This window comes from Mustela erminea, chromosome 4, assembly GCF_009829155.1.
Source record: "Mustela erminea isolate mMusErm1 chromosome 4, mMusErm1.Pri, whole genome shotgun sequence".
Taxonomy (NCBI): Eukaryota; Metazoa; Chordata; class Mammalia; order Carnivora; family Mustelidae; genus Mustela; species Mustela erminea.
Window position 1 is genome coordinate 121,852,700 of NC_045617.1, and position 23,749 is coordinate 121,876,448.

General features: G+C 52.8%; 3 protein-coding genes across 5 annotated transcripts; 1 reads left to right on the forward strand and 2 right to left on the reverse strand.

Annotated features, from left to right (window-relative positions):
• Positions 1-52: 52 nt before the first annotated feature.
• On the reverse strand, positions 53-11,365 carry SKIV2L (Ski2 like RNA helicase). 2 transcript variants are annotated; one of them, XM_032340801.1, is made up of 28 exons: positions 11,255-11,365; positions 11,074-11,177; positions 10,297-10,406; positions 10,090-10,207; positions 9,888-10,002; positions 9,690-9,764; positions 9,349-9,402; positions 9,060-9,250; positions 8,754-8,882; positions 8,385-8,530; positions 7,863-8,009; positions 7,647-7,731; positions 7,364-7,470; positions 6,897-7,043; positions 6,724-6,820; positions 6,326-6,538; positions 6,133-6,243; positions 3,954-4,184; positions 2,879-3,016; positions 2,587-2,724; positions 2,359-2,460; positions 1,864-2,011; positions 1,642-1,768; positions 1,292-1,502; positions 1,014-1,124; positions 715-933; positions 383-523; positions 53-295 (listed from the first exon to the last, which is right to left on the reverse strand). In XM_032340801.1, exons 1-28 carry the CDS (start codon positions 11,274-11,276, stop codon positions 95-97), a joined length of 3,738 nt encoding a protein of 1,245 aa, XP_032196692.1. In that variant the 5' UTR covers positions 11,277-11,365; the 3' UTR covers positions 53-94. The 2 variants fall into 2 exon arrangements, with proteins under 2 accessions (XP_032196692.1, XP_032196691.1); XM_032340800.1 differs by having other exon boundaries at positions 2,359-2,463.
• A 24-nt stretch (positions 11,366-11,389) lies between these two features.
• On the forward strand, positions 11,390-17,364 carry NELFE (negative elongation factor complex member E). Of its 2 annotated transcripts, XM_032340814.1 has the most exons (11): positions 11,390-11,589; positions 12,024-12,106; positions 13,499-13,568; positions 13,671-13,816; positions 14,304-14,378; positions 14,504-14,541; positions 14,730-15,073; positions 15,193-15,337; positions 15,492-15,546; positions 15,763-15,865; positions 17,049-17,364. In XM_032340814.1, the coding sequence occupies exons 2-11, from the start codon at positions 12,032-12,034 to the stop codon at positions 17,144-17,146; spliced, it is 1,149 nt and encodes a 382-aa protein (XP_032196705.1). In that variant the 5' UTR covers positions 11,390-11,589; positions 12,024-12,031; the 3' UTR covers positions 17,147-17,364. The 2 variants fall into 2 exon arrangements, with proteins under 2 accessions (XP_032196705.1, XP_032196706.1); XM_032340815.1 differs by lacking the exons at positions 11,390-11,589; positions 12,024-12,106 and adding an exon at positions 12,627-13,183.
• Positions 17,365-17,416: 52 nt separating this feature from the next.
• CFB (complement factor B) lies at positions 17,417-23,672 on the reverse strand. Its single transcript, XM_032340802.1, has 18 exons — positions 23,167-23,672; positions 22,845-23,078; positions 22,264-22,449; positions 21,945-22,118; positions 21,607-21,708; positions 21,367-21,503; positions 20,935-21,073; positions 20,471-20,602; positions 20,070-20,171; positions 19,843-19,980; positions 19,257-19,354; positions 19,000-19,117; positions 18,713-18,866; positions 18,530-18,606; positions 18,213-18,325; positions 17,994-18,126; positions 17,864-17,913; positions 17,417-17,572 (listed from the first exon to the last, which is right to left on the reverse strand). The coding sequence occupies exons 1-18, from the start codon at positions 23,228-23,230 to the stop codon at positions 17,417-17,419; spliced, it is 2,307 nt and encodes a 768-aa protein (XP_032196693.1). The 5' UTR covers positions 23,231-23,672.
• Between the last annotated feature and the right edge of the window lie 77 nt (positions 23,673-23,749).

Consider the following 23,749-nt stretch of genomic DNA (forward strand, 5'->3'; position numbering starts at 1 on the left):
TGCTATGTCTTTTGCCTGAATTGACCCTGCCCAGCACCTCCAGTACACACAGGTGGTTTACTGTTTTATTACTACATTTTTACACAGAGGGCATTCACTGAGTGTACAGGCTGGCTGCAAAGACGATGTCCCTCCGTAGCAGGGTAGCTGCTGTCTCCATCTTGGCACCTAACACAGGCTCACCTACAAGGCGGGCTGCCCCCCTCAGTGAGCGACACATCTCAGCCAGGCGCTGGATGCAGCGGACCACCAGGCCCTCAGGGGTCCCCGACAGCCCCGCCAGCTCGGAGAAGGGCTGTAAGGGAAGCAGGGTGAGGACTGAATGTGGTAGACCTGGGCAGCCTCTCCCCACCCCGCCACCCACAAAACCCCAGTGACTCACCATGCCCCGGGCCCACTCGTACACAACTTCGACAAGCCCAAAATTCAGCTCCCCCACAAATTCCTCCACTGTCTGGTTCAAGCCACAGGCCACCTGGACCTCACCAATCCGCTTGGCCACAGCCCGGACACGTTCAACTCCCTGCAGATGGGAAAGGAGAGGCTCAGACCCTGCCTTCCTTCTCCAGGAGTGGGGAGTCCCAGGTCAAGAAAGGCAGCATCCCAGCTCTTAGGGACACTTAACAGGGCTGGAGGCATCACCTGGAGAACACCCAGGGATGGGAATTGGGAACACCACAGCCAAGGGGGAGAAGTGGGTTGGGTGTCCCCTACCTGTTTGAGGGTGCTTGGGAGCTGCTCCCCTGGGTCCCCAGGGCTCTGGCAGACCAGGCCGGAGAGCAGGGCTGCAATCTCCTCCGGCCGCAGGGCACTCAGAGCATTGTCAAACATGAGCTCAGTGAGGAGCAGCTCATGGCTGCTCATGGCACAAGCCACCCGCCCTGCCAGCTTCACCGTGCCCACCTCGTCTACATAACCCAGGGTTCGGAGCACCTGAAGAAAGATGGTAGGTGTTGGGAGCCTGCTATCTTCTCCCTCACTAGCCCCCCAACCCCCACTGCTGCCCCTCCGACCTCTACTCGCTGGTGATACTCTGGGAGCAGCAGCAGTGACTGATCCGACAGCAGGAAGCGTAGTCGCTCCATCTCCTTCTGTATCTGCACGCGCTCCTGCAGCTTCAGGTACTGCAGAGAGCCACCAGCGGAAGCACATTAGCCTTCCCCGTGCCCCAGGGCAGGAGGGCACCAAGGACAAGGGCAGAGATGGGACTGGCCAGTGTACAGGGGTCCAGAAGGGAAACCCACCCTCCACCCCCACCTCTCAGCTTGGGAGCTGGCATCCAAGACCCTACCTGGGCAGAGAAACGAGGGCTGTGCACACACTGAGCACCGCCAATCAGCTCCTCCAGCTTCCGGGCTCGGAGCCCCCCCTCCACCACTGATACATCTTTGAGCTGCAGGTCATTGACAGGGTCAAGGGTAGGGGGTCCCGCTGGGTAGGCCTGAGCCAGACGCAGCAGTTCCTGCACAGCAGTGGTCACAGCTGCAATGGGAGGATCCTTCCTAAGGAAGGAGCAAAGTCTTGAAAACTAAGGCAGAGTCTTTTCTTCCACAGAAGCCCCTACACCCCAGCTGCACCTCTCCATACCCCGTTACATGGTCCCTCCCCAGGAAAAGGATCCCCCCCCCCAGCATCCCTGACTTGAATTTTGGTTGCTGCCTCCTGCTGAAGTCCTCCAAGATCTTCTCCCCATTCACCCGGAGAACCTTGGTGGTGATGGCGGCCACATCTCCTGGCTGGAGCTTGGCCACTGTGTGGTCACAAGGTCCTGTGAAAAGGGGAGAGCAGGACCAAACATTACCATGAACCCAGGCAAGCAGCCCACACTGCTGTCAGGAACCCGGACATCTGCCCCATGTTCACCTTCAGGCAGGAACAGCTTGAATCCCACAAGATCATCGGGGTAGGGCACACCTGGGGTGGCTGGTGGCCTCTCCTGTGGGTCCTCAGACACAGGCTTATCACACAAGACCAGGGTTGTAAATACCCTGCTGGTGGAGTTCGAGGAGACCTAGGGTAGATGGGGAAGGCCAGGCCAGGGCAACATGAGGAGCGGAGATCAAAGATCGGGAGCAGATCCCCACCCTCGGGCAGTGATCATGAAGCAACTGCAGAGCCACCAGTATGGACTGGTAACCCAAGTCAAAACAGTCTTTGGGGGCGGACAAGGAGGTAGGCACCGAGTGGAAAACAACAGGAAAGGAGAGCAAGAATGCATATGAGTATACCATTGTGACTACAACTGCCCCCAGCCAAGTGGGGAAGATGGGGATGAGGTTCCTTCCTCCCTCCTCCCAACCCAGCTCCTTCCCCATTCACTCCAACTCCCCCCGGGGTCCGAGTTTCCATTACCCTCACCTGCAGGATCACACCCAATGTGTTGTGATACTCCTGATTCTTCACGACCACCACCCTTCCCACTGAGAGAGACTTGAGCCCATTCACAGACTCCATGATGCGCCGCTAAAGAGTGGGGAGAGAGAAGGAAGCATCACGGACATAGAGACTAGGCTGGGATTAGGTTCAGGAGCACCCAAAGTGTTGCATTCTCTTCCCCTCTTTCTCCATCACCCCCACAACACTCACCTGGATCAGGCTCCGGGTCTCTGTCAGTTCCTCCCCCCAGCTGTAATACTCAGGCAGGTCAACCAATTGGCCAGTCGTGTCAGGTTCCTCCAAGGCCCCTAGTCTCTTGGTCAGTTCAGCTAGAGCCTGTTCATGAGCCTGGGCCGAAGTGGGGGAAGGTGTGAAAGGACAGTCCCCAGTGTCCCACCGTCCCCACCTGCACCCCCTGGTCTCCAGATGTCCGCCCCTTCCCAGTCCGGCTTCCCTTGTCCCAACTGCCTGCCCAGTATACTGGTCATCCCAACCTCCTCACCTTGCTGTCCTTGCGGGATGGAAACTCAGAGAAGCTTCTCTTCATCATGTCCTCCACCCTGAGGGCGTCCACCCGCAGCAGGTTCAGGATCATGGTATATGTGAGTCGGAACTGGGACTGCAGCTGTGATGGCTTCCCCTGGGCCAGGTCAGAGAACCCAGTGAGATGGAGCTGGGGGTGGGGGCTGGGGACCAGCTGCCCCCCAGCCAGCCCCTTAGGGAGCAGTTCTACTCCCAGCAGATCTCGTCCCCTCTCTGCAACCATAGGACCTTAGACAAACCGCTTACTCACCTCTGCAAAATAAGGGAAGAAAACTAAATAGACTCTCCAAGGTCCTACCTGGCTCTGTCTTCACACTGACAATAAACTAGAGATGATAGTCTAATCCTCAGATCTGCTCACTCTGACCTTGATTTCTCCCCGGCAAAAGAAAAAAGTACAGTTGACCCTTGAACACCATGGGTTTGAACTTTATGGGTTCACTTATGCATGGATTTCTTTTTTTTTTTTTTTTTAAGATTTTATTTATTTATTTGAGAGAGAGACAGTGAGAGAGAGCATGAGCGAGGAGAAGGTCAGAGAGTGAAGCAGACTCCCCATGGAGCTGGGAGCCTGATGTGGGACTCGATCCCGGGACTCCTGGTTCATGATCTGAGCCGAAGGCAGTCGTCCAACCAACTGAGCCACCCAGGTGTCCCTATGCATGGATTTCTTTCAGTAAATGCTGTATAGTCCTATGAGTATTTTCTTTCTTATAAGTTCCTTCATAACATTTTCTTATCTGTTGATTTATTTTAAGAATACAACACATAATATGTGTAACATACATATAGGTGTTGATCATCTGTTACCAGTAAGGCTTCAGGCCAATAGTGTACACTATTAGTAAAGTTTTCCAGGAGTCAGAAGTTGTACATGGCTATCTGACTGTGCAGGAGGTCAGTGCCCCTAACCCTATACTGTTCAAGGGTCAACTATGCAAAGAAAGGGGAGGGGGAAGAGGGCTGGAAGAGAGAATTAGGCCAGTAACCGGAGTTGGGACCCTCCCAGCTCAGCCCATCCCACCCCGGCTCACCATCATCATGCGGTGCAGGTCTGCCATTTCAGGCACACGGCCCTTGCAGAGCAGGATGACAGTGCCGGTGGGGTCCAGGCCCCTCCGGCCTGCCCGGCCTGCCATCTGCACGTACTCTCCAGGGAGCAGGTCCCGGAAGGCGGAGCCATCATGCTTCCGCATGGAGTCAAACACCACTGTTCGGGCAGGCATATTTACACCCATGGCAAAAGTCTCTGTGGCAAACAAGACCTGGAATGGGGGAAGAGAGCTTCAGCAAAGTGGTGCAATACACACCCCACCCTAGCCAAGTGCACCTTACTTTGTAGCCGAGGCTAAGTCCCAGACAGTTAACTCGCAGGATCTCATTTAACTTTCAGGGCCAATCATAGTGTAAGCACTGTATTTTCCTTGTTTTATCTATTTAACTATCTACTTTGTTTTTTTAAGATTTTATTTATTTATTTATTTGACACAGAGAGAGAAATAAGCAGGGGGTGCGGCAGGCAGAGGGAGAGGGAGAAGCAGGCTCCTCGCTGAGCAGGGAGCCCAACGCAGCTCAATCCCAGGACCCTGGGATCATGACCTGAGCTGAAGGCAGGCGCTTAACAGACTGAGCCACCCGGGCACCCTTCTACTTCTTTTCTTGTAACCCTCATAGCTCACTCCCATCCCTCCACCATCAATCATCCCGGTGTAGAGTATCTTTCTGTGTGATTATATTCTTGCAGATTGTACCCTATTCTGAGTGCATGAATATATAATCCACGTTAAAGGCAGTTATACCCTAAGTCAAGAAATAAATGATAGGGTACCTGGGTGGCTCAGCTGGTTAAGCCTCCGACTTGACTTTGGCTCAGGTCATGATCTCAGGGTTGTGAGATCAAGCCCTATCAGCCCTGTGTTGGGTTCTGTGCTGGGCATGGAGCCTGCTTAAGATTCTCTCTCCCTTTGCCCCTCTCTCACAACTCACTAAAAAAATTTTAAAATGATACACGCATCCTTATGTTTAGCATAAGGAATATAGCCAATGATACTAATAAGAGCAACGGATAGTGACAGACAGGAGTTACACTTGTGGTAAGCACAGCATACCAGGTAAACTTACGTCTACTGTATAATCAGAAAAAGAATTACCATGTTTTATATCTGAAATTAATGTAACACTGTGTGTGTCAACTGTACTCAAATGAAAAGTAATAATAACATAACAGCAGTCATGTATCTCATGTTTTCTTTTCTGCCACAGTGTTTTCAACACCCATCCCAGTCCCTGTGGTTATACCAAATCCACTGTTGCTCGGGGCTGCAGAGCAATGTGGGGGTGTGCCCCTGACAATGCCCTACCACTCTTCTGGTGATGGCACCTTGGTGCCACCAGCACCCTACCACAAGATTACAGGCAACAAAAGAAGGAAGAGTGGACATTTTCACTCACAGACCAGGGTAGGAACTTCTTTGCATTATATACCCAGAAAAAGAATTTAGGATCAAAGAGTATATTATATATAGTTTTGCCTCAAGAATGCCAGGGTGCCCTCCAGATGTGCTATACCTATATGAGAATTCCTATAATCCTATCATCTCTGACATCTGGCAACACCTGGCATTCGCCAGTTTCCTAAATGTTAGCAGTCTTGTGGCTGTAAAGTCATCTCTTCTTGAGTATTTTAAATTGTGTTTTTCTTTTTTTTTTTTTTTTTTATTTATCAGAGAGAGAGAGAGAGCAAGCACAGGCAGACAGAATGGCAGGCAGAGGCAGAGGGAGAAGCAGGCTCCCTGACGAGCAAGGAGCCCGATGTGGGACTCGATCCCAGGACGCTGGGATCATGACCTGAGCCGAAGGCAGCTGCTTAACCAACTGAGCCACCCAGGCGTCCCTTAAATTGTGTTTTTCTAATGACTAACTTTTCAGACACTTGCTAACTTTTTGGGTTTCTCTTCCGAATACTGCCATACCTATCTTGTGTACCCCCATTTTAAGACAGGAAAGCTAAAGCTCAGAAAGATGAAGGAATTTGCCTGAGGTCCCACAGTGAGTAAGTAGTGGAGTGGGGATTCACACTCAGGCAGTCTGGACCCAGAGCCCAAGTTCTTAACCACTACGCTATCTTCTCTAAAACCTTGCCCCTCCACCCTCCGGGTAGCCCTGGAGCAAACAGCAAGTGCTGAAGAGTCCCCCTTCTACCACTGTGTGTACCTTGACCAGGCCTCGACTGAAAAGCATCTCCACGATCTCTTTAAGAATAGGCAGGATGCCACTGTGGTGCACACCCAGGCCGCGGTGCAGAAGTTCGGACATGTGCAGGACCTGCAGGGAGCCAAGGCCCATGGTCAGGAAGAAGGTGGTGGAGAATCCTCTCCCAACCAGTCTCCAAGACCCCCATCCATACCTGGGGCAGCTGGCGGTCAGAGCCACGGAGCCGGGCAAGGCAGCGCTGCAGGAAGAGGTGAATCTCACTCTTCTCTGAACTTGTGGTGAGGTCAAGGGAGTTGAGGCCCGAGGCTTGCTCATCACAGCGACCCCGGGAGAAGGTGAACACCACCACAGGCAGCTGTGCGCGGGTGCGGAGGGAGGCCAGAAGGGACAGGTATACACCACGGTCCTGCAAAAGGGGGCAGAAAGGGGCAAAGGCTGAGTCCCTGAACTAGTCAGGGCCAAAGCAAGGGGAGGTGAAGTCATGTCAAGTTGAACAGTATTCAAAGCTCAAGTCCAAACCTCTGGAGAACGTAGGAAGAATGGACAGAGTTGAAACAGGTGGTAGCAGGTAACAAGCCTCCAAGTTCTCACCTGTGCGGGCCCCCCCTGATGCGTGGGCTGCTTGGCCCCAAAGGTCTGGGCATGTTTGCTCATCCGCTCCTTCTTGGCCTCCACAGCGGCATAGTACCTGGAACACGGGGCGGGTTGGTGATCACAGTCACACCCGGGGTCACAGCGCTGACTCTGCCCCATCTCCAGCTTACCCCTTTGTGTGGAAGGCGCCTCGGGAGTCCAGCAACAGAAAAAGCTCCCCCTGGGTCTTGGGGCTGTTCCCCGTGAAGAGAAAATGCTCCAGGGGAACGGGGCGCGCAACAGTGCTGATCACATATATCTGGCGACGTTTCAGTCGCCTGAGTGGGGAGAAGAGAGCAGGTCAGGGGCAAGGGTGCAGGAGAGATGCACATCCCATCACATTCCCCCTCTGGCTTCACTTATCTGGGAGCCAGACTGGAAGGCTGTCCCATCATCCCCTCTCCCAGTGCACAAAATGATCTGGACCCAAGTGGGGTCCTGCAGCCACTAGAGTCGGACACATGGCCCAACCCATCCCTTCCTTCTCTCCACCCTCAAGACCTGACCACTGTCCTCGCTATGGTCATCTTTACCCTCTCCCCCAACCAAGGAGAGCCATGGTGCCATCCACCCAAGCCTCCCAGGGCGCGCATCTCACCCGATCCAGTCGGCGAACTCGAGGGCATTGGGGACGGTGGCACTCAGAAGGATGATGGAGACATGGTCAGGGAGCATGATGAGCACCTCCTCCCACACAACCCCACGCTGGGCACACAGAAAGAACACCACTCACCAGCAGCTCAGAGGGGGCTGCCCTTCTTCCCTAGGGATGCGCACAGGGTTCCATTTGGGGGGCAAAGAAGGCAGTAAGGTCCACAAGGGTGTGTGATCTAGGCCCACAGGAGAGGACTACTAGAGCCTGGGGCCCCAGTGCCTCCTACCTCAGCATCATTGATGTAGTGAACCTCATCAAAGATGACCCACTCCAGGTCCCGGATGACATCTGAGCCGCTGTACAGCATGGAGCTGGGAAGAAGAGGCCACAGGCTGACTCACCAGGGGCTCCTGACCCCACCCTGTTCTCAGTGAACATGCTGTCTGAAGCAGCCTCACCTTCCTGACCAAAAATCCACCCGTGTTGAGTGCCTATCTCTCACCGAAGGATCTCTGTTGTCATAATGAGGCAGGAGGCCTCTGGGTGCAGCTGCACATCCCCAGTGAGCAATCCCACATCCCCGAATGTGTTTCGAAAGTCTCGGAACTTCTGGTTGCTCAGGGCCTTGATGGGCGATGTGTAAATGGTGCTGGGAAGAGGACATGAAGTCAGCCGGTCAGCACCCCCACAGGCCTCCCGGGCAGCACGCCTCTTCCACCCTGAGCCCTCCCAGAGGCATGCCAGAGCCCACGTGTCCCCGATCTTCCCCAAACTGCCTTCACATTCTCCTTCACGACACAACCCCACAGAAACTCTGTAGCCCAACCCCTTCCGAACCTGACGCGGGTCTTCTAACCCCTCTCCCCACCACACCCTCCTGCTTCGCTCTAGTCCTGTCTCCGTTTCTCCCCAAACCTCTCATCTCAACGAGGAGGGAGAGGCGGGGAAGAGATAACAAGCAGAAAGGGTGTGGGAGAAGCCCAGACCAGCTGGTGAAAGGGGAGTCCGGGGAGGGGACCTGTACCGAGTCATGTGTTTCTGGGCAAGGGCAATGGCATATTCAGCCACAACCGTCTTCCCCGCAGATGTGTGAGCCGCAACGAAGACAGAGTCATGCCGCTCCAAGTGCAGGATGGCCTGCTTCTGGAACACATCCGGCTCAAATGCCCACTGTGGGAGAGAGAAACAGATGGCAGCTAGAGAAGGGAAAGGGACCCACCCTCCTGCCTCCTACTCCTGGGGCGTGCAAGGTGGCAGTTGCATGCCAGAGTGAAGAAAGGCCAGGACTGAGGTCGAAGAAGGACCTAGAAGGCATCTGGCCTGGGCTGGCAGAGGAAATGAAGTGAACAGTGGGAAAGAGGTAGGTGAGGATGTGAGGACCAGGCCAGCCTACCTGGAAGGCCGGCTGGGGAATGAGGCGGTAGAAATCACCAACAGGGGAGGTGACATCCACAGGAATCGCCCACTGCTCCTGAGGCAGGGGTTTGGGGGGCTCTGGAGGGGATACAGCTGGGGATGTTTCCTGCAAAAGCCGTGGAAAGGAGTGATAAAGATACAGTCAAATAGCTCTCCATTACCACCCCTCCCAAAAGATGCTCCCGTCTTCCTCTTAGACCCAACCAACCCAGCCACCCCACCTCACCCTCAGCCCCCCAGTAAGGCCCCTTCTTTCCTGCCTCAACTGCCCAGAACCACCAACCTTCAACACTAGGTCCTCCAAGCTGCTTGCTCGGGCCATGGAAGCACTGCAGGGGGAGGCAGACACAGTGTCCCCTCTGGGAATTCCTGGCTGTCCAACTGCCTCAGTTTCATCCTCGTCTCCCCCACCCAAATCCAGAGGCTCCAGCAAACGGCTGAGGCTGAGCAAGCCAGAAGCTGGAGCTGGGTGATCTGAGGAGCAAGGAAAAAAAGGAAACCTGGTCATATCCATCTCTGTTCTACAGGAGAAGGGCACCACTTCTACGCCCCATCTCAAAGTTAAAACTCACCCTTTGGTGTAAAGTCCACACCTTTTTTGAAGCCAGGCGGAACAGTAAGAAGATCTGAAGGACAAGGACAGACAGAATCACCACTACTACACAAAGTCACACAAGTCACACGTTACTCAAACCTACAGGATGCCATTAACAGCACAGATGCTGAAAATGGGATACTTAGGACAACTTTCTGACAGGTGACAGTAAAGACTGTTATGACAAGGATACCTTTCCCTAATTGTCTCAAAGACACAGAAGGGCAAGGAGCAGCCTTATGATAGGCTGGGGCCCCTCTTCATCAGGGCCGAGACTCACAGCCCCACTCCCAAGGGTCCATGCCCACACCACCTCACCTTGCTCAAAGTCTATCTCCTCCTCAGCCTCCTCCCGAGTGCTCAGATCTGTTATGGTGGGCTCATCCATCCCACCTAGGGAGAGGGTGGACAAAAAGGGATTCATGGGGTGCGGGGGTGGAGTTACAAGATGGGTGGGGAACCCTTCCTGAAGACTGAGGGCACTCTCCCCTACCATTCCATTTCCATAAAAGTCACCTGGCCAGAAAGGGTACTGTGTTGGATTCCCCCACAGGGACTGGGAGATGGGCCCTGGGGGCCGGCGAAGAGACAAGGAGGTGGTGGCTGATAGGTTCGTATTCTCCAACAGGACCTGAGGCAAAAGACCACAACCCCAGTGAGGCTGAGATTGCCTCTGATCCCTTCCCTACTCTGCTTCTTGTGGTCTCTGACCTCTTACCTCTTTGTAGCCCAGAATCTGGCCTGTGGTTGGGTGTCTCTGGGCCTGAAGGTCGGAGGGCACTGGGGCCCCCTGTGTGGCCAAGAGTGACCAGGGATCCATTTTCCTCTGCCATTTTCTGCAGAAAAGGAAAACAATTTTCAGGTGTTCCTTCTTTCCTGTGCCAGTTTTCTTCAGGGGCCTACCTCCCTAGTCCAGACTCCTCACCGGGCGGAGTGTTCCACACCATGCAGAGGCAACCAGGCTGGAGATGACAAAAACAGCTGTTCTGCTTCCTGCTGCAGATCTGGGGCACATGGAGGGAGGCCGTGGGGAAGCTGGTAAAGGATAAGATGAGAAACATTAGGTAAAGATAGAGCATAAGACACAGACAAAAAAAGAAAGTGATAGAATTTGTGTTCAAATCAGAAGCAGCAGACATTCCTGACCAAATAGGACAACCAAGCAGAAACAGTATCTTCCAAAGATCATCCTGTCTTCCAGGGTAAACTACCTGCTACTGATTTACCAGCAACAACAATTACTGATACATTACAATACAACACAAAATACGGTAATTTCACAATCTCTGGGATTGGGTTTAGGAATTTGTATTCTTAAAAATCCCCACCACTAATTACAAGGTACACTTAAATTTGAGAATCACTAGTCTTAGGGAAAGGGGGCCCAGAACTAAGGATGAGGCAGGGTCTCAAAGGCTAGTCATCAACCAGTTCCTTGGTGCTTAGAGACAGAAGGTGACTCCAGAGAAAAAAGACACATTTGAAAAAGTAATTCTCAGAGCTCAGGTATCCCCAGCACTCCCTGCTCTGTCTACGCATGAGCTCTAACCCATAGCTGGTCCACTGGGCTGGGGTCTGTTCGGCACAAGGCAGGCCCAGATGACAGGAGTCCAGAAACAGAAGAATGAGGTTACGCTAGAGTCCAACAGTAAGGAGAATTGAGGAGGTTTGAAGGTCAATGTTAGGGTCAACATTCACTCACGGTGCTCTCTGGTGCCCCAGGCACATTGAGCAGCTCCCAGCGCCCCGTGCATCCCAGCTCCACCGGCCGAAGGGGCAGATCCAGGGGATCTGGAGGAGGTAGCACTACAGAGGGAAGGTCAGAGATCAGAGGTCAAGGGGTCACCCCTGACTACTCCTTCGTTCCACCCCCTCCCCCTCACCGAGTCGCTCGGTCTCCATCATCTTGGAGCCACGGCAGCGGCGGGGCAGACCGGAAGTGCAGCAAGAAGCCGTGGAGCGAGCCCCGCCCCAGAATGGGCGGAAGTGGAGGCGACTTCCGTCACACACAGCCGGGGAGGACAGAGATGAGCGTTACAGAGAGGCTGACCTGAGCCGGGAGGGGCGGACACCGCCGGGCGGAAGTGTCTGGCTTGGGCCGCCTTGGTTACCGCGTTCTCCGCCCCTCGCTACGTCATCGCTCTGAGCCGGCTCTCCGTTGCCCGCGCGGGCGCCGCCCGAGACCGTGGGACACCCCCCCGGGTTACCGCCCCCTCAGGTAAGGTCTTCTCCTTCTCACCCTTCGCCCCTTTATTCCGAGCTCCTTCTCTTCTTCCCCTTTTGGTTGCTCTGAGAGCGCTGCGCGGGTTTCACCGCCTCCTGTGCCGTTTGGACCCCGCGGTTGCTATACCCCCAGCGGGGGTAGGGGGTGTCTAATGCCATCGTCTTGACGGCGGAAGGGGTGCTTCCCCTTTCCCGGGCCACTTGGTTCCTCAGCGCTGGTGGCCGTGATTGCTGGAGAGAAGAGGGAATGCTGATTGATCCCGACGAGCGGGGGCTTGGACAGCAGCCTGGTTTAAGCAAGGGGTAGGGAGAGGCAAAAGACAGGAGTAGGTAGGCCTGGAGGGGTGCGGTTGGGTACTTTGTGGACGGCGTGTGAACCCTGGGCGGTGACAGTGGAGAAAGATGTCTTGGGCCCTGCCCCTGAACCAGGAGCCACCATGTTGGTGATACCCCCCGGACTGAGCGAGGAGGAGGAGGCTCTGCAGAAGAAATTCAACAAACTCAAGAAAAAGGTGAGGGAGTGTGTGGAGGCGTGGCCCAACCTTTCACAGACTCTACACTCTTGAGAACACCTGGGGTGAGTGTGAGGGGTTGGGGGGGGGCGGTTCTTCCAGCTCATACCTGGAGACTTATCTCCTCTCAGTGTAGCCTCATAATTGGGCTTTTTCCCAAGTCTTGGTGTGTACCTTCTCTTCTGTGCATTCTGCCATGCAGCTGTCTTCCTTTTCCGTGGCTTTTAGTACCACCGAACGGGTGGTAGTCTCCAGGTTTGTTTTTTCACTTCTACCCAGTCTGTTAGTGATAGCCCCTAGGTACCCAGTGTTGCAGCTGTCATCTTCCTATCTACTCTAATTTAGTTCCTTTTCTTGATCTTCCAAATAGGAGTGACCACAGTCAGTTCTCCCAGGTGTTTGGAATCAAAATCTCATCTCTGACTTCTCCACTTTTTGCATAGTCAAATATTTGCCAAGTCTTCTTGATTCTTCCTTTGAAGTAATTTCTTTAGTTTATTTTTTCCTGTGTATTTCATAGATCAAGTTTTTGCTGACACTCATGTAGACTGCTGAATGGTTTCTCAAGAAGTTTCTCAGTGTTTTTTTTGAACAGATTTCCTTCATTCTTATTCAAATGAACTACTGAAAACAGAAAACTCTGCCTCTTTTTTTCTCAAAACCCGTAAGTGGTTTTTCATTGTCTATAAACCAAAGCCTTACCTTGGCATCCCTTTCTTGTCAAATAGAACTATTCACTAGTCCCAAAATGTGCATTCCCAAAGCCTTCTTATTTCTGCATCTTTGCCATTCTGTTTTCTTTGCATCCCTTTTCTTTCCATCTGTTTTGCGTAGATTGTACCCAGGGACCAGTTTAATAGCCATTTGGTGTCAGATAACCTTACTTGGTTTCAGCTACAAGCAGTCTGCATCTCTTATAATCATTCTTGATAATTGTCTCTAATCATCTTGTTTCTCAGGCTTTAAGCTTCTGGAGGGGAGAAACCATGTCTCATACTTTTGCATCCCTCTGTTACAAAGTTATGGTGTGTTCTTGTTAAACATACAGGGGATGGATGGATGCAGCCCCTGAGAAAGGCACGTAGGCGTATACTTACTTGCAGCTTGTATCTTGGGGCTCTGGTCCATGGCTGAAATCCTTGTCTTCAACTTCAAAACCCTGGAAAGCCTTTGGATACCCTGGTTTGGTAGATTAAGTATTGCTGGTTTTGTAGATGATCCGGTGGACCATGTGTGAGAGGCAGGGCTGCCTCAGCATACCACTCCAGGGACACCATTTTTACTGTTTCCTGAGAAAGGTGTCCCCTGGAGTGAGGTGCCCAGGGACCTTGGGAGCGGACTAGGCCAGGGACTGGCCCTCACCAATTCCTTTCTTCTCACTCTTGTTCCCAGAAAAAGGCATTGCTGGCTCTGAAGAAGCAAAGTAGTAGCAGCACAGCCAGCCAAGGCGGAGTGAAACGCTGTGAGTGACAGGGGAAATGGGGATAGACTGGAAGTGGGCATCATGGGGCAGACATCTCCCACAGCTTGGCCAAAATAATGCCTCCTTCCCTCACCACTCCAGCACTGTCAGAGCAGCCTGTGGTGGACACAGCCACAGCAACAGAGCAGGCAAAGCAGCTGGTGAAGTCAGGAGCCATCAGTGCCATCAAAGCCGAGACCAAGAACTCGGGCTTCAAACGTTCTCGAACCCTAGAGGGGAAGTTAAAGGTGAGCAGAAGCAGAATGATTGTTCAGGGGACCCTTGACTTCAGAGGGCATGTTTCCAAGTTGGAATGGAGGTAAAATGGGGGAAAATAATGTCAATTTAGTCATGGATAAGTTGTCATACAGGTCTGAACTTCAGATTTCTTATCTGTAGTGAAGACACTGGCTGACTTTTCCGTTTTCCGTATTACACATTCTGTGGCTTTAATTTATCACATATTCAAGCTTCTGAGTTTTGTCATTCTGAGGAGTTGAACAGGTCAAAGATGTCAGTAGGTTCAAGAAACATTCAGATTAGCTACATACTCTAAGTATATGTTAGGTCATTCATGAAAAATACATAATCAAATAAGAAATGCACAAAGGAATTAAAGGAGAAGAAAGAGTAGAGAGGAAACCAAGAAGAGGGTGAGGGAAGAGGAACCCCTCTGTCGCACGGTTAGGCTGCCTCCTGCTCTCACACTGAAGTAGATCTCTACAACCTTCCCAGGATCCTGAGAAGGGGCCAGTCCCCACTTTCCAGCCGTTCCAAAGGAGCATATCTGCCGATGACGATCTGCAGGAGGTATGGTTCCTGGTTCTCTGTCCCAGGGGGCCTAGGGAATGAGGAAGATGAGAGACCCACATATTTGGGGTCACATGCCAGCAACTAGGACTCATCTTAAATGTCCTTGTTTTTTTTTTTTGCAGTCATCCAGACGCCCCCAGAGGAAATCTCTGTATGAGAGGTTAGAGAGCTAGAGAGACAACTGGGTCCCAATTGGAGGAGTGGGAGAGGGTTGATTGCCTGGATCCTTGGGAGGTTTCGGGCTGGGGTGGAAGGAACTGGGACTGCAGAGGGGGTGTTACATCTCCACAGGGTCTGGGAAGTTGAGGTAAAGACCCCCTTTGATCCTCACTGTCTGTGTCTCCCCAGTTTTGTGTCTTCCAGTGATCGGCTTCGGGAACTGGGGCCAGATGGGGAAGAGGCAGAGGGCCCAGGGGCTGGTGACGGTCCCCCTCGAAGCTTTGACTGGGGCTTTGAAGAACGTGGTGGTGCCCGCTCCTCAGCCTCTCCTCCCCGAAGCCGCAGCCGGGACCACAGTCGTGAGCGGAACCGGGACAGAGACCGAGATCGGGAACGGGATCGAGACCGTGATCGGGAACGGGATCGAGACCGTGATCGGGACAGGGACCGCGATCGGGACAGGGACCGCGATCGGGAAAGGGACCGCGATCGGGACAGGGACCGTGATCGAGAACGAGAGGGCCCTTTCCGCAGTGAGTGATCTGGGCTGGTTGGAAAAGTGAAAGGGTTTAGGCGGGTCCTACTAAAGTGGCCTCTTAAAGCGGAGGCTGAGATGGGTTGCATCTTGTGACTGTGACTCCTGATCCCACAGGGTCGGATTCGTTTCCTGAACGCAGGGCCCCTCGGAAGGGGAATACTCTCTATGTATATGGAGAGGACATGACGCCCACCCTTCTCCGTGGGGCCTTCGCTCCCTTTGGAAACATCATTGACCTCTCCATGGACCCACCCAGAAAGTAAGGATGACAGTGGGGGAGGTTGATAAGTCCTGGGAGCACCTGGGTTTGATTGAGAACACCGGCCTGTCCCCAGCGGCCTCTGAAGACTGGGTTTGGTTGGGTCCACGAGAGCCCATAGGCCCTCTACTGACCCTGTTTTCTCTCATCCCAGCTGTGCCTTCGTCACCTATGAAAAGATGGAGTCAGCAGATCAGGCCGTCGCTGAGGTTGGGACTTCCTCATGTTTTCTCTTTAAAATACTGAGAGCCAGGAGGAGATCATTTCCTATTGACAGATAAAGTCTCTTCCTAGTCACACAAGAAACGTTGTATTCTCAGATCCTCACTCAGTCTATTTCTAGGGTGACAGCTGTTGGAATGCCTCCCTTGCTTTGTCTGCAATGTTTCCCCCCATCCTTTGCCTCCTCCCCTCTTCTGCCCCAGCTCAATGGGACCCAGGTGGAGTCCGTACAGCTCAAAGTCAGCATTGCCCGCAAACAGCCCATGCTGGACGCTGCCACTGGCAAGTCTGTCTGGGGCTCCCTCGGTAAGAACAGATTCTTCCTCCTTCATCCTATTCCCCACAGCTCACTCCTTCCGTTTGTTCCCCTGCATGTCCCATGATCCCATGGAAGTGATAGAGGCCTGGATCTGTGTGGAGGCTGTGGGAATGGGAATGAGAATTGTCAGGCCTTCTGTCAGTTAGAGGTAGGAGTGGACAGAAAGAAAAGGATTGAGACAACTCCCAAAGCAGTAACTGGAACAGTGAAGAAAGTAGAATTAAGGGAGGTTGGTGCAGAAGATGAACATGTCACATAGCTTTGTTCATTCTGAGATGGAGTGTGGTTGGTTTTATAAAATAAGCATTTGAAATTAGAGATCTGGAACTTAACTTGGGTGTTAAGTGAGGAATGAAAATACGGATTAGAGTTCTCTGTATCACAGAGTGGCTGCAAAATGGAAGTATAAGTGTACAGAAGAATTACCAGTCCTGGGCATGGGGAATATTCAGGAAGCAGCCATTAAAGCCAGAGGACGCAACCTTTGGGAGAAGGGGTGTGATCAGCAGTGTCAGGGTACAAAGATACGAGAGAATGGAGGCTGGTTTGGGGGGAGTCAGTCTAGCCCCAGAATGGCAGGAATAGAATCCTTGGAGAAGGGGTGAAGAGAGGGACACGTCTGCATAGAGAGGAAAAAGAAAGGGATGGAACAGCTTGAGGCCAGAGGAAGATTGCTTTGGGTCAAAGCCACACCCAGAATGGTTCTCCCATTGGGGCCATTAGCATTTCTTAGTTTAGTGCAAATAGCCCACTGTACCTGTTGGCTTTTCTAGCACAGGAGTAGGCAGAAAGGGGTGTTCAGAGCAAGAGTGGCCCTCCAGACGAAAGGAGGGAACAAGAAACAACTAGCATGTCAACAGAGGCCTACGGAGATTTTCTAATGACTTAACATCGTTCATTTGTCTCAGTAATAACATCTGGGATGGTTCTAAGAACTTAAGTTATCTGCATGGGCCACAGTAGCAGGATATGCTCCTTGCCACCGGATGGGTTGGTAGCCCCTGAGGATGCTAAAGGGAGCCAGGCCATCCTGGCCACCAGAGGGCAGCATTGAAATTGGGCTTCCAAGGGCCAGCAGCCAGGAGGGAGCTGGTCATACTCGAGTTGTGGCCTCGGTAGTGCTCAGATGCAGTGCTACAAACCTTAACCAATCTTTTCCTCCTTCCCTAGCTGTCCAGAACAGCCCTAAGGGTTGCCACCGGGACAAGAGGACCCAGATTGTCTACAGCGATGATGTCTACAAGGAAAACCTTGTGGATGGCTTCTAAGGAATGGAGCTGGATTCCGTGTGCCTCATCTGCATCAGCACTGGTCTCAGTAAAACACTGAGGTGGAAGCTCACACATCTTCCTCAGCCTCTGGTTTTTCAGCACTTGGGATGGGGCTTGAGCCTTTAAAAACGGCTGTTAGATTTTATCTCAGTTGTAACACATGGCCAGTGCACGGTCCCCTCTCCCTTCCCCCAAAAGGATCTTGAACACAGGTATTGTCGCATCTGTTTTAATTTGATCTCATACCCCTTTCCAGCAGGAAAGCCCTCACAGAAAATCCAAATCCTCATCTTTGAGTTTGTCCTTGAGCCAGGGCAGCACTTGGAAGAGGTTGACGTGAAAGTCTCGGGCATGCGTCGGCACCTCCTTCCACCGCTTCTGGTTTTTACAAACATCCACGACGCCCCAGCTGATCACGCCAACCTGGAGAAGGGGATGCCACAGATCATTTGATAGAGTTCCTTCCTGATCCCAGGAAGCTCAGCAATTCCCAGTTACATCTGAGTTGACCTAGAAGAATTAGACTAGGGACCCAGCTCAGTCCTGGTCTCTCCAGCACACAGGCCAGACACAGGGCCTTAGCCGGCCATTTCAAGGTACAGTTGTAGGAGGCAGGCTTTGCCCTCTTTCCAGCCACACCTCTGGATCTTTCCTGCTTCAGGGCCCATGCTGACCACTTGGCACCTCCCTACAGATAGGAGAGGAGAAACTCACTTGAATGAAGCGGTTCCTCTTGTGAATAATCAGGGGACCGCCAGAATCACCTACAGGGGAAGAAAAGCTGTAGGAAAAGTGGTTCTTGGGCTTCAGAAACATGCAGCGCAACGGAAGAACCTTCTCTTACCTTTGCAAGTATTGGGGTCAGCATAGGGATCCACCCCTCCAGTGCAAAGGAACCTAGGGGTGACCACCTCAGAGATGTCTTTGACTTTTTCGTAGCCTGGGGCGAATCGAGCATCTCTCTCACAGCTGGCTTTCTGTAGGTGAGGAGAAAGCGGTGATAGATAGAGCATGCTCAGGAAGAAAGGGAGCCTAGAGGACCTGCTTAGAATCCCATCCTCACCTTGTCCCCATTCTTGATGTAGACCTCCTTCCGAACCAGCATCTTCTTGCTATCTTTGAGTAACTCTGACACAAACATAGCTTTGATATCCTTTGCGGGGAGCAGCTCTTGCACTGGACAGACAGACAGACTGGGTCATTTTCGTTCTTCCTCCTCCCTATCCTCTCCCTATTGCCTTTGTCGCTCAGCAAATGTTCTTCAGCCCTTTCCTCTGAGCTAGGGACCAGGCTGGCCATCATCTGCTCCCACAGCTCCCCGCCATGCCCCACTTGTTACTTGGTACCAGTCCCTTGTGCTACTCTTCCTAAATGTCTTACTCTGTTGCTGGCAAGTGGTTGACAGTGGAAGCCTCAGAGCTTGATTTGTTCTCTCAGTGCAAGGGATACAGATGGGCCTGTTAAAGAGAGATGGGGAAACTCAGGGACAGCACATTGGACCTGGCCTAGGCCTGCAGCACCCCCGTGCCTGAACTTTTCTACTCAGGGTTCCAGAGTACTCACCTGACAGTCTGGTCATATGTCAGCTTCTGCCGGAGCTTGATAAGGGCCACATCATAGTCATAAAATTCATTAATGCCTTTTTCTTTTTTCCCGTTGATGTTATAGTCGGGATGAAATAGGACTTCCTCTATGTCCAAATCCTGCCTCCTCCCTCCTAAGGTAGGAGAATGAGTATGTCAGGGCATCCCGTGTCCGCCTAACTCAACTCTGCCCCACCCTCAAGTTGTCCAGTGTGCCAGGAGGAAGCTGCTGTGAGGACAGGGGGAGTGGGCTCGCTGCATCCTTACCCACGCTGACCTTGATCGAGTGTGCCTCATCATGCACTGTGAAACAGTGTGCTGCCGTCAGCACGAAGTACTCAGACACCACGGCCCCCATGCAGCTCTCATGTCCTTTCGAAGGGCGCTGGGGACAGAATGGCAGAGGCGAAAGCTCAACTTCCACAAACCCCGCAATCTAACAGGAACATCTGGCCCTTCCCCTGCCCTCATTCCACCCTGACTTCACCTCCCGTGAGTCTCCGCAACCAGGAAGCTATGCTTACGGTGACAGAGATCTTGGCCTGCCATGGTTGCTTGTGGTAATCAGTGCCTGCCTTGTGCTCCCATACCATCCCACAGAGCCCCAGCGTCCGGGTCTCATCTAGAAAGAAAGGAACATGTGCTGGAAATTGGGATGCTTCATATCCAGATGGCAGCAGCCTTTGGGGGAGGGGCATCTATACGTTTATGAGGCGCAGAGGCCCGTAAGGAAGGGGAAGATGAGGGCATTTGTTTCCTAACACTGTGAGCAAGGAACCATGGTGGTAGAGAGAAAAGGACTTGGAACTAAGAGTTGGGAGACCTGGCAGCTTTTAGGTCCAACTCCAGCTAGTTTGCTGTCCCTAGGCTGTTCTCGGCCTCTTTCCCCACATGTAAAATGACAGACTTGAGGAAGCTCTCTGATGTCAGTCAGAGCTCTGTGATTCTAAGATTAGGCAGTGCATAGTGCCAGGAGACAAGAACGTGACAGAGAAGGAGCAGTGAGAGCCTTCCAGACTGCCAGGGCTTCAGGAGGACGGGCAGTATGAGTGACCTTGGGGGACCTGGGGAGTTTCCTGACCTCTTTACACCCTTCTGATATCTTCCTACCAAGCATTTGGATGAAAACATCTTCCAGGTTTTCCATGTCCTTGACTTTGAATACGTGCTGTTCTTTATCCTTCTTGGAAGCCAAAGCATTGATGTTCTCTTGGTTCACCAGAGGCCCAACCCCAAACACATAGATATCTGAGGGAGAATAAGGGAGGGTGAGTGTCCAGGACCTGGGGACAGGAGCTGAGAAAGCAAGGTACTGGATCCTGGGCAGTAAAACTCACCCAGGTAATCCTCCCGTAGGTTTTTGCTATCCCTCCCAATGTTCAGGAAGTCCCGGATCTCATGAATGACAGAGACTGGGTCCCCACCCATGTTGTGCAAACCTGTAAAAGAGATGGCCCATGAAGGTGGGAGGCAAGTAAAGAAGAGGGTCAAGGAAAGAAAACTGGAAGTAGTGACACATGGCTGGGTAGGCAGGTTGAGGGGATGGAAGTGACATATCACAAAGAGGCCTAAGAAGGGGTTCCTCCTTGTAAAGGGTCACAGGAGAGATCAACATGGTTGGGGCCCCGAGCAGCACTCAGGGCCCCAACCACAAGTCTAGTGTTACGCGTAGACCAAATGGCCACACGCTGGTACGAAAGGGTCGGGAGTCCAGGGCAGGAGAAGGGTCCCTTCTGACCATCAGTCATGAGGATGATGACATGGCGGGTACGGTTCCAGCTTTCAAGGGCCATATTCGCTGGCCAGCTCATCATGTTGTATACTTCCTGGAGGGCCTTCTTGGTGTTAGTCCCTCCCTTATGCTTGTGATCTGTGGAAAGGGAAGAAATCACCTTGCCTGGTCTTCTAAGTCATCTGTGAACCCTAGAGGCCTATCAACAACTGAAATCCCACATCTTTCAGCTTTTTGAACTGTCACCCCAGTGAATTCCCTTTGGCCACAAAGTGACTTCCCCCCCCCCATAGGTCCCCAATTACCCATATTCCCCAATGATGAGCCTGCCTGCTCTCCGACCATAGTACAAAGTAGTTTACCCTGCCTTCCCATGTGATCTTACCACTCCTTCCCCACAACAACCCTGAATCTTTTGACCTGACTCCAGAGTAAACCACTCCCAACCACTCCCTTCCCTGACTTCTGACCTTCATAGCTGATTTTGTTGAGTGTCCTTGTGACCCAGTCTGCATCACTGCTGTTTTCATCTCTCACTTTGACCCAAACTTTGGGGTCTGTGGCATATGTCACTAGACCGTATTTTGGCTTTACCCCATAACTTGCCACCTGTGGGTTAGGGGAGCAAGGGGTCATGGCATTGAAAGAATATTGTGGTTGGGAGAGGTGGGCAGCTTCTCTGGGACAGAGAAAATTATAATCAGAAACTCAGGGCTGATTGATCATCCTGAGTTTCAGCTTGGTGATTGGGTTAAAGGTCAACAAACTGCTTCAAGTAAAAGGGAAGAAGGACAGAATAGGACCGGAGGTTTCTGGGACCCTGTGGCTCAGAGGCCTGGAAACATCAGGAAACTAGTCCTGGCAGGGCAGTGAGTTCATATTCAGGGCAGAGGGGGCTTCACCTTCTCAATGAAGTCTCTGAGACAGTTCTTGGCCCTTGTGAAGTTGCCGATCCCAATGCTGTCTGATCCATCCAGCACCAGATAGATGTTCATGGAGCCCGAGGGGTCCAGGACAATCTTCCTCTTCTTTTGTTCCCCTGGGTGCCACCAGAGAAACTCAGGCTCCAGCATGCATGATTCTCCTGCCTCCTCTTCATCCTCCCCCAGTTCCCTGCCTCCCTCCCTTCTCTGCCTCCAAACCTGGGCTGTGCCCATCCTCAGCATCAACTCCTTCTATGGTCTCTGTCAGGGAAGACAGGAAGGCTTCTGCTACCTCTTCAGGAGTGTCATACATAAAGGAGTCTGGGAGAGGTCAGAAATCAGGTCAAATGTTAGGAAGGGTCAGAGGCACATTGGCCAGAGTGAGTGGATGGTGGGGTTCTGGAGCCAGAAGGGCTCAGTAGTGAGGAATTTCTATGGGCAGTTTTAGAAGAGAGGAAGGAGCTGGGCTGTGTTACGGGTAGGAGACAGTGCTCTGGTATACGGACATGAGGATGAAAGGGCAGGATCTGAACCTGAGGGCGTGGATCAAGGGTCACCTTGGCAAGAAGGCTCTGTTCCACTCCAAGAGCCCCCTTCCTGGCATGTTCGCCTCTGGGAGCCACGCAGGGTGAGTCCCCTGCTGCAGTAGTAGGTGACACTGTCTTCAAGGCGGTACTGGCTGCCCACCTTCCTTGTGCCAATGGGGATGCCAGGATTGGGGCAGTACCCCGCTGCAGACACGTGAGACATAGAGGTGAGGACCAAAACCTGAGGCCAGGATGGCACAATAGAGCACAAGAGTTGTGGGGCCAGTTCTTCAGGGTGGAACATGGTCAGGGAGGGGACACCATCACCAGGGAAGAGGATGCTTCTCACCTCCATTGTCACAGATGGCCGTTTGTCCATCCCACCGACCATTTGCTTGGCAGGTGCGGTTGGCGGAGCCCCGGAGAGTATAGCCATCATAGCAGTGGAAAGAGATCTCATCACTCAAATTGTAGTAGGGGGCCCGGGGCCAGTATTCCCCATTCTCAAACTCCTGTGGTCTTGGGCAGCGAATTGCTTTGGGGGAGGGGACAAGTAGAAATTACTGAAAAGGAAGGGCTTCTCTTGAGAGTATCCCTTCTGGACTAACGGACCCTGTCACAGAGAAAGAATGCCTGTTTGGTCCCACAGAACCTGCGGCTACCCTCAACCCAAGCTTCTTGCTCCCCATTTCTGAGTGTTCTTTTCACTGCCGGGGTGCCCGGCACAGGGCAAATGCTCAGTGAAGATTCACACCCTTCCTTCTCCCTCCTTCCCTGCTTCAGCCCTAAACAGCTCCTGCACTTGCTCAGCTCCCCCTGAGTTCCCCCTGCTTGACCTCAACACAATTCTAATTGCATCCTAGCCTGGCGCTTGGCCACCACCTGCTTCACCCCTCCATTGCCCCGTACCCACCCTCACTGCCCTCCAACCTCTGCATTCTGCCTTCTTGACAATCTTTTGGTCTTGGGTCTGCAGGGCACTCCAGGACCCCGTGGATCTGCAGGTGCGGGCCTGCACAGGGTATGGGTAGAAGCCAGAAGGACACACGTACTCCAGTGCCTGGCCCTTCTTGAGAAGATTGAAGAAGCCACCTTTGATCTCTACTCCCTCCAGAGAGCAGGAGCTTTGGGGCCTGACCCCAGGCAATGGCGTTGTACTCCCACCTAAAGAGAAAGGCTAATGAGCCCAGCCTCACAAGGCCAAGGAGGGGTGTTGGGGGTAGCAGGAAGGGGGGTGGTGACCCTCTCTTACCTCCAGACAAGAGGCCCAGCACCAAGGATATCAGGCAGAGTTGGGGGCTAAGATTGCTCCCCATGGCGATGGAAGGCAGGAGAGCAACTGGGGTTGGGGGCAAGATGGCCTATCCCAGCTTGTGCTGCCTGTCTGCTTGGCTCACTCTCCTCACTGAAACTTCAGACCTGGGCCTGATCACAGTCTCTTCCCCTGCCCCCCACAACCTCCAGCCTTTTATGCAATCTGCGTCCTGGCACTTGTGGCCACCCCGCCCATCTGACCCACACCACTTTCCGGAATATCCAAGAGGGAGGGCCCCACTGAGCTGCCAGTCAAGGAAATAGAAACTGCATAAGCCCTGCCCTTTGCAGCCCGTGATACAGGACTGAACCCTTCCTTCAGTGCCTCCTCTCAGCCCAGGTCCTCCCCAGAGAGCCCAGACCGCCTGCCCCCTTAGGCATGAGAAATAAAGGCTGCCTCACTCCCTGTTGACTCTGTTGTGGGGCAGAGTCCAGTCACTGTTTGTCCAGCAGGGCCTGTGACCTGCCTCCTGGCGGTTCCTGGAATCATTCTGGCCTTCCTCACCCCCCTGGCCAGCCCC

What these genes read in the sequence shown, in the direction of transcription:
- SKIV2L (XM_032340800.1), bottom strand. Translation starts at nt 11,276, where the DNA reads ATGATGGAGACCGAGCGACTCG. An exon ending in GGCGCCTTCCACACAAAGGG is followed by an intron (nt 6,821 to 6,896) that starts GTAAGCTGGAGA and finishes CCCGTGTTCCAG; the next exon opens with GTACTATGCCGCTGTGGAGG. An exon ending in CTGACCGCCAGCTGCCCCAG is followed by an intron (nt 6,244 to 6,325) that starts GTATGGATGGGG and finishes GGCTCCCTGCAG; the next exon opens with GTCCTGCACATGTCCGAACT.
- NELFE (XM_032340814.1), top strand. Translation starts at nt 12,032, where the DNA reads ATGTTGGTGATACCCCCCGGACTGAGCGAGGAGGAGGAGGCTCTGCAG. An exon ending in TCCATGGACCCACCCAGAAA is followed by an intron (nt 15,338 to 15,491) that starts GTAAGGATGACA and finishes CTCTCATCCCAG; the next exon opens with CTGTGCCTTCGTCACCTATG. An exon ending in CAGATCAGGCCGTCGCTGAG is followed by an intron (nt 15,547 to 15,762) that starts GTTGGGACTTCC and finishes CTTCTGCCCCAG; the next exon opens with CTCAATGGGACCCAGGTGGA.
- CFB (XM_032340802.1), bottom strand. Translation starts at nt 23,230, where the DNA reads ATGGGGAGCAATCTTAGCCCCCAACTCTGCCTGATATCCTTGGTGCTG. An exon ending in TGAGGATGGGCACAGCCCAG is followed by an intron (nt 21,504 to 21,606) that starts GTTTGGAGGCAG and finishes GGTGGCACCCAG; the next exon opens with GGGAACAAAAGAAGAGGAAG. An exon ending in ACATCAAGAATGGGGACAAG is followed by an intron (nt 18,127 to 18,212) that starts GTGAGGATGGGA and finishes CCTCACCTACAG; the next exon opens with AAAGCCAGCTGTGAGAGAGA.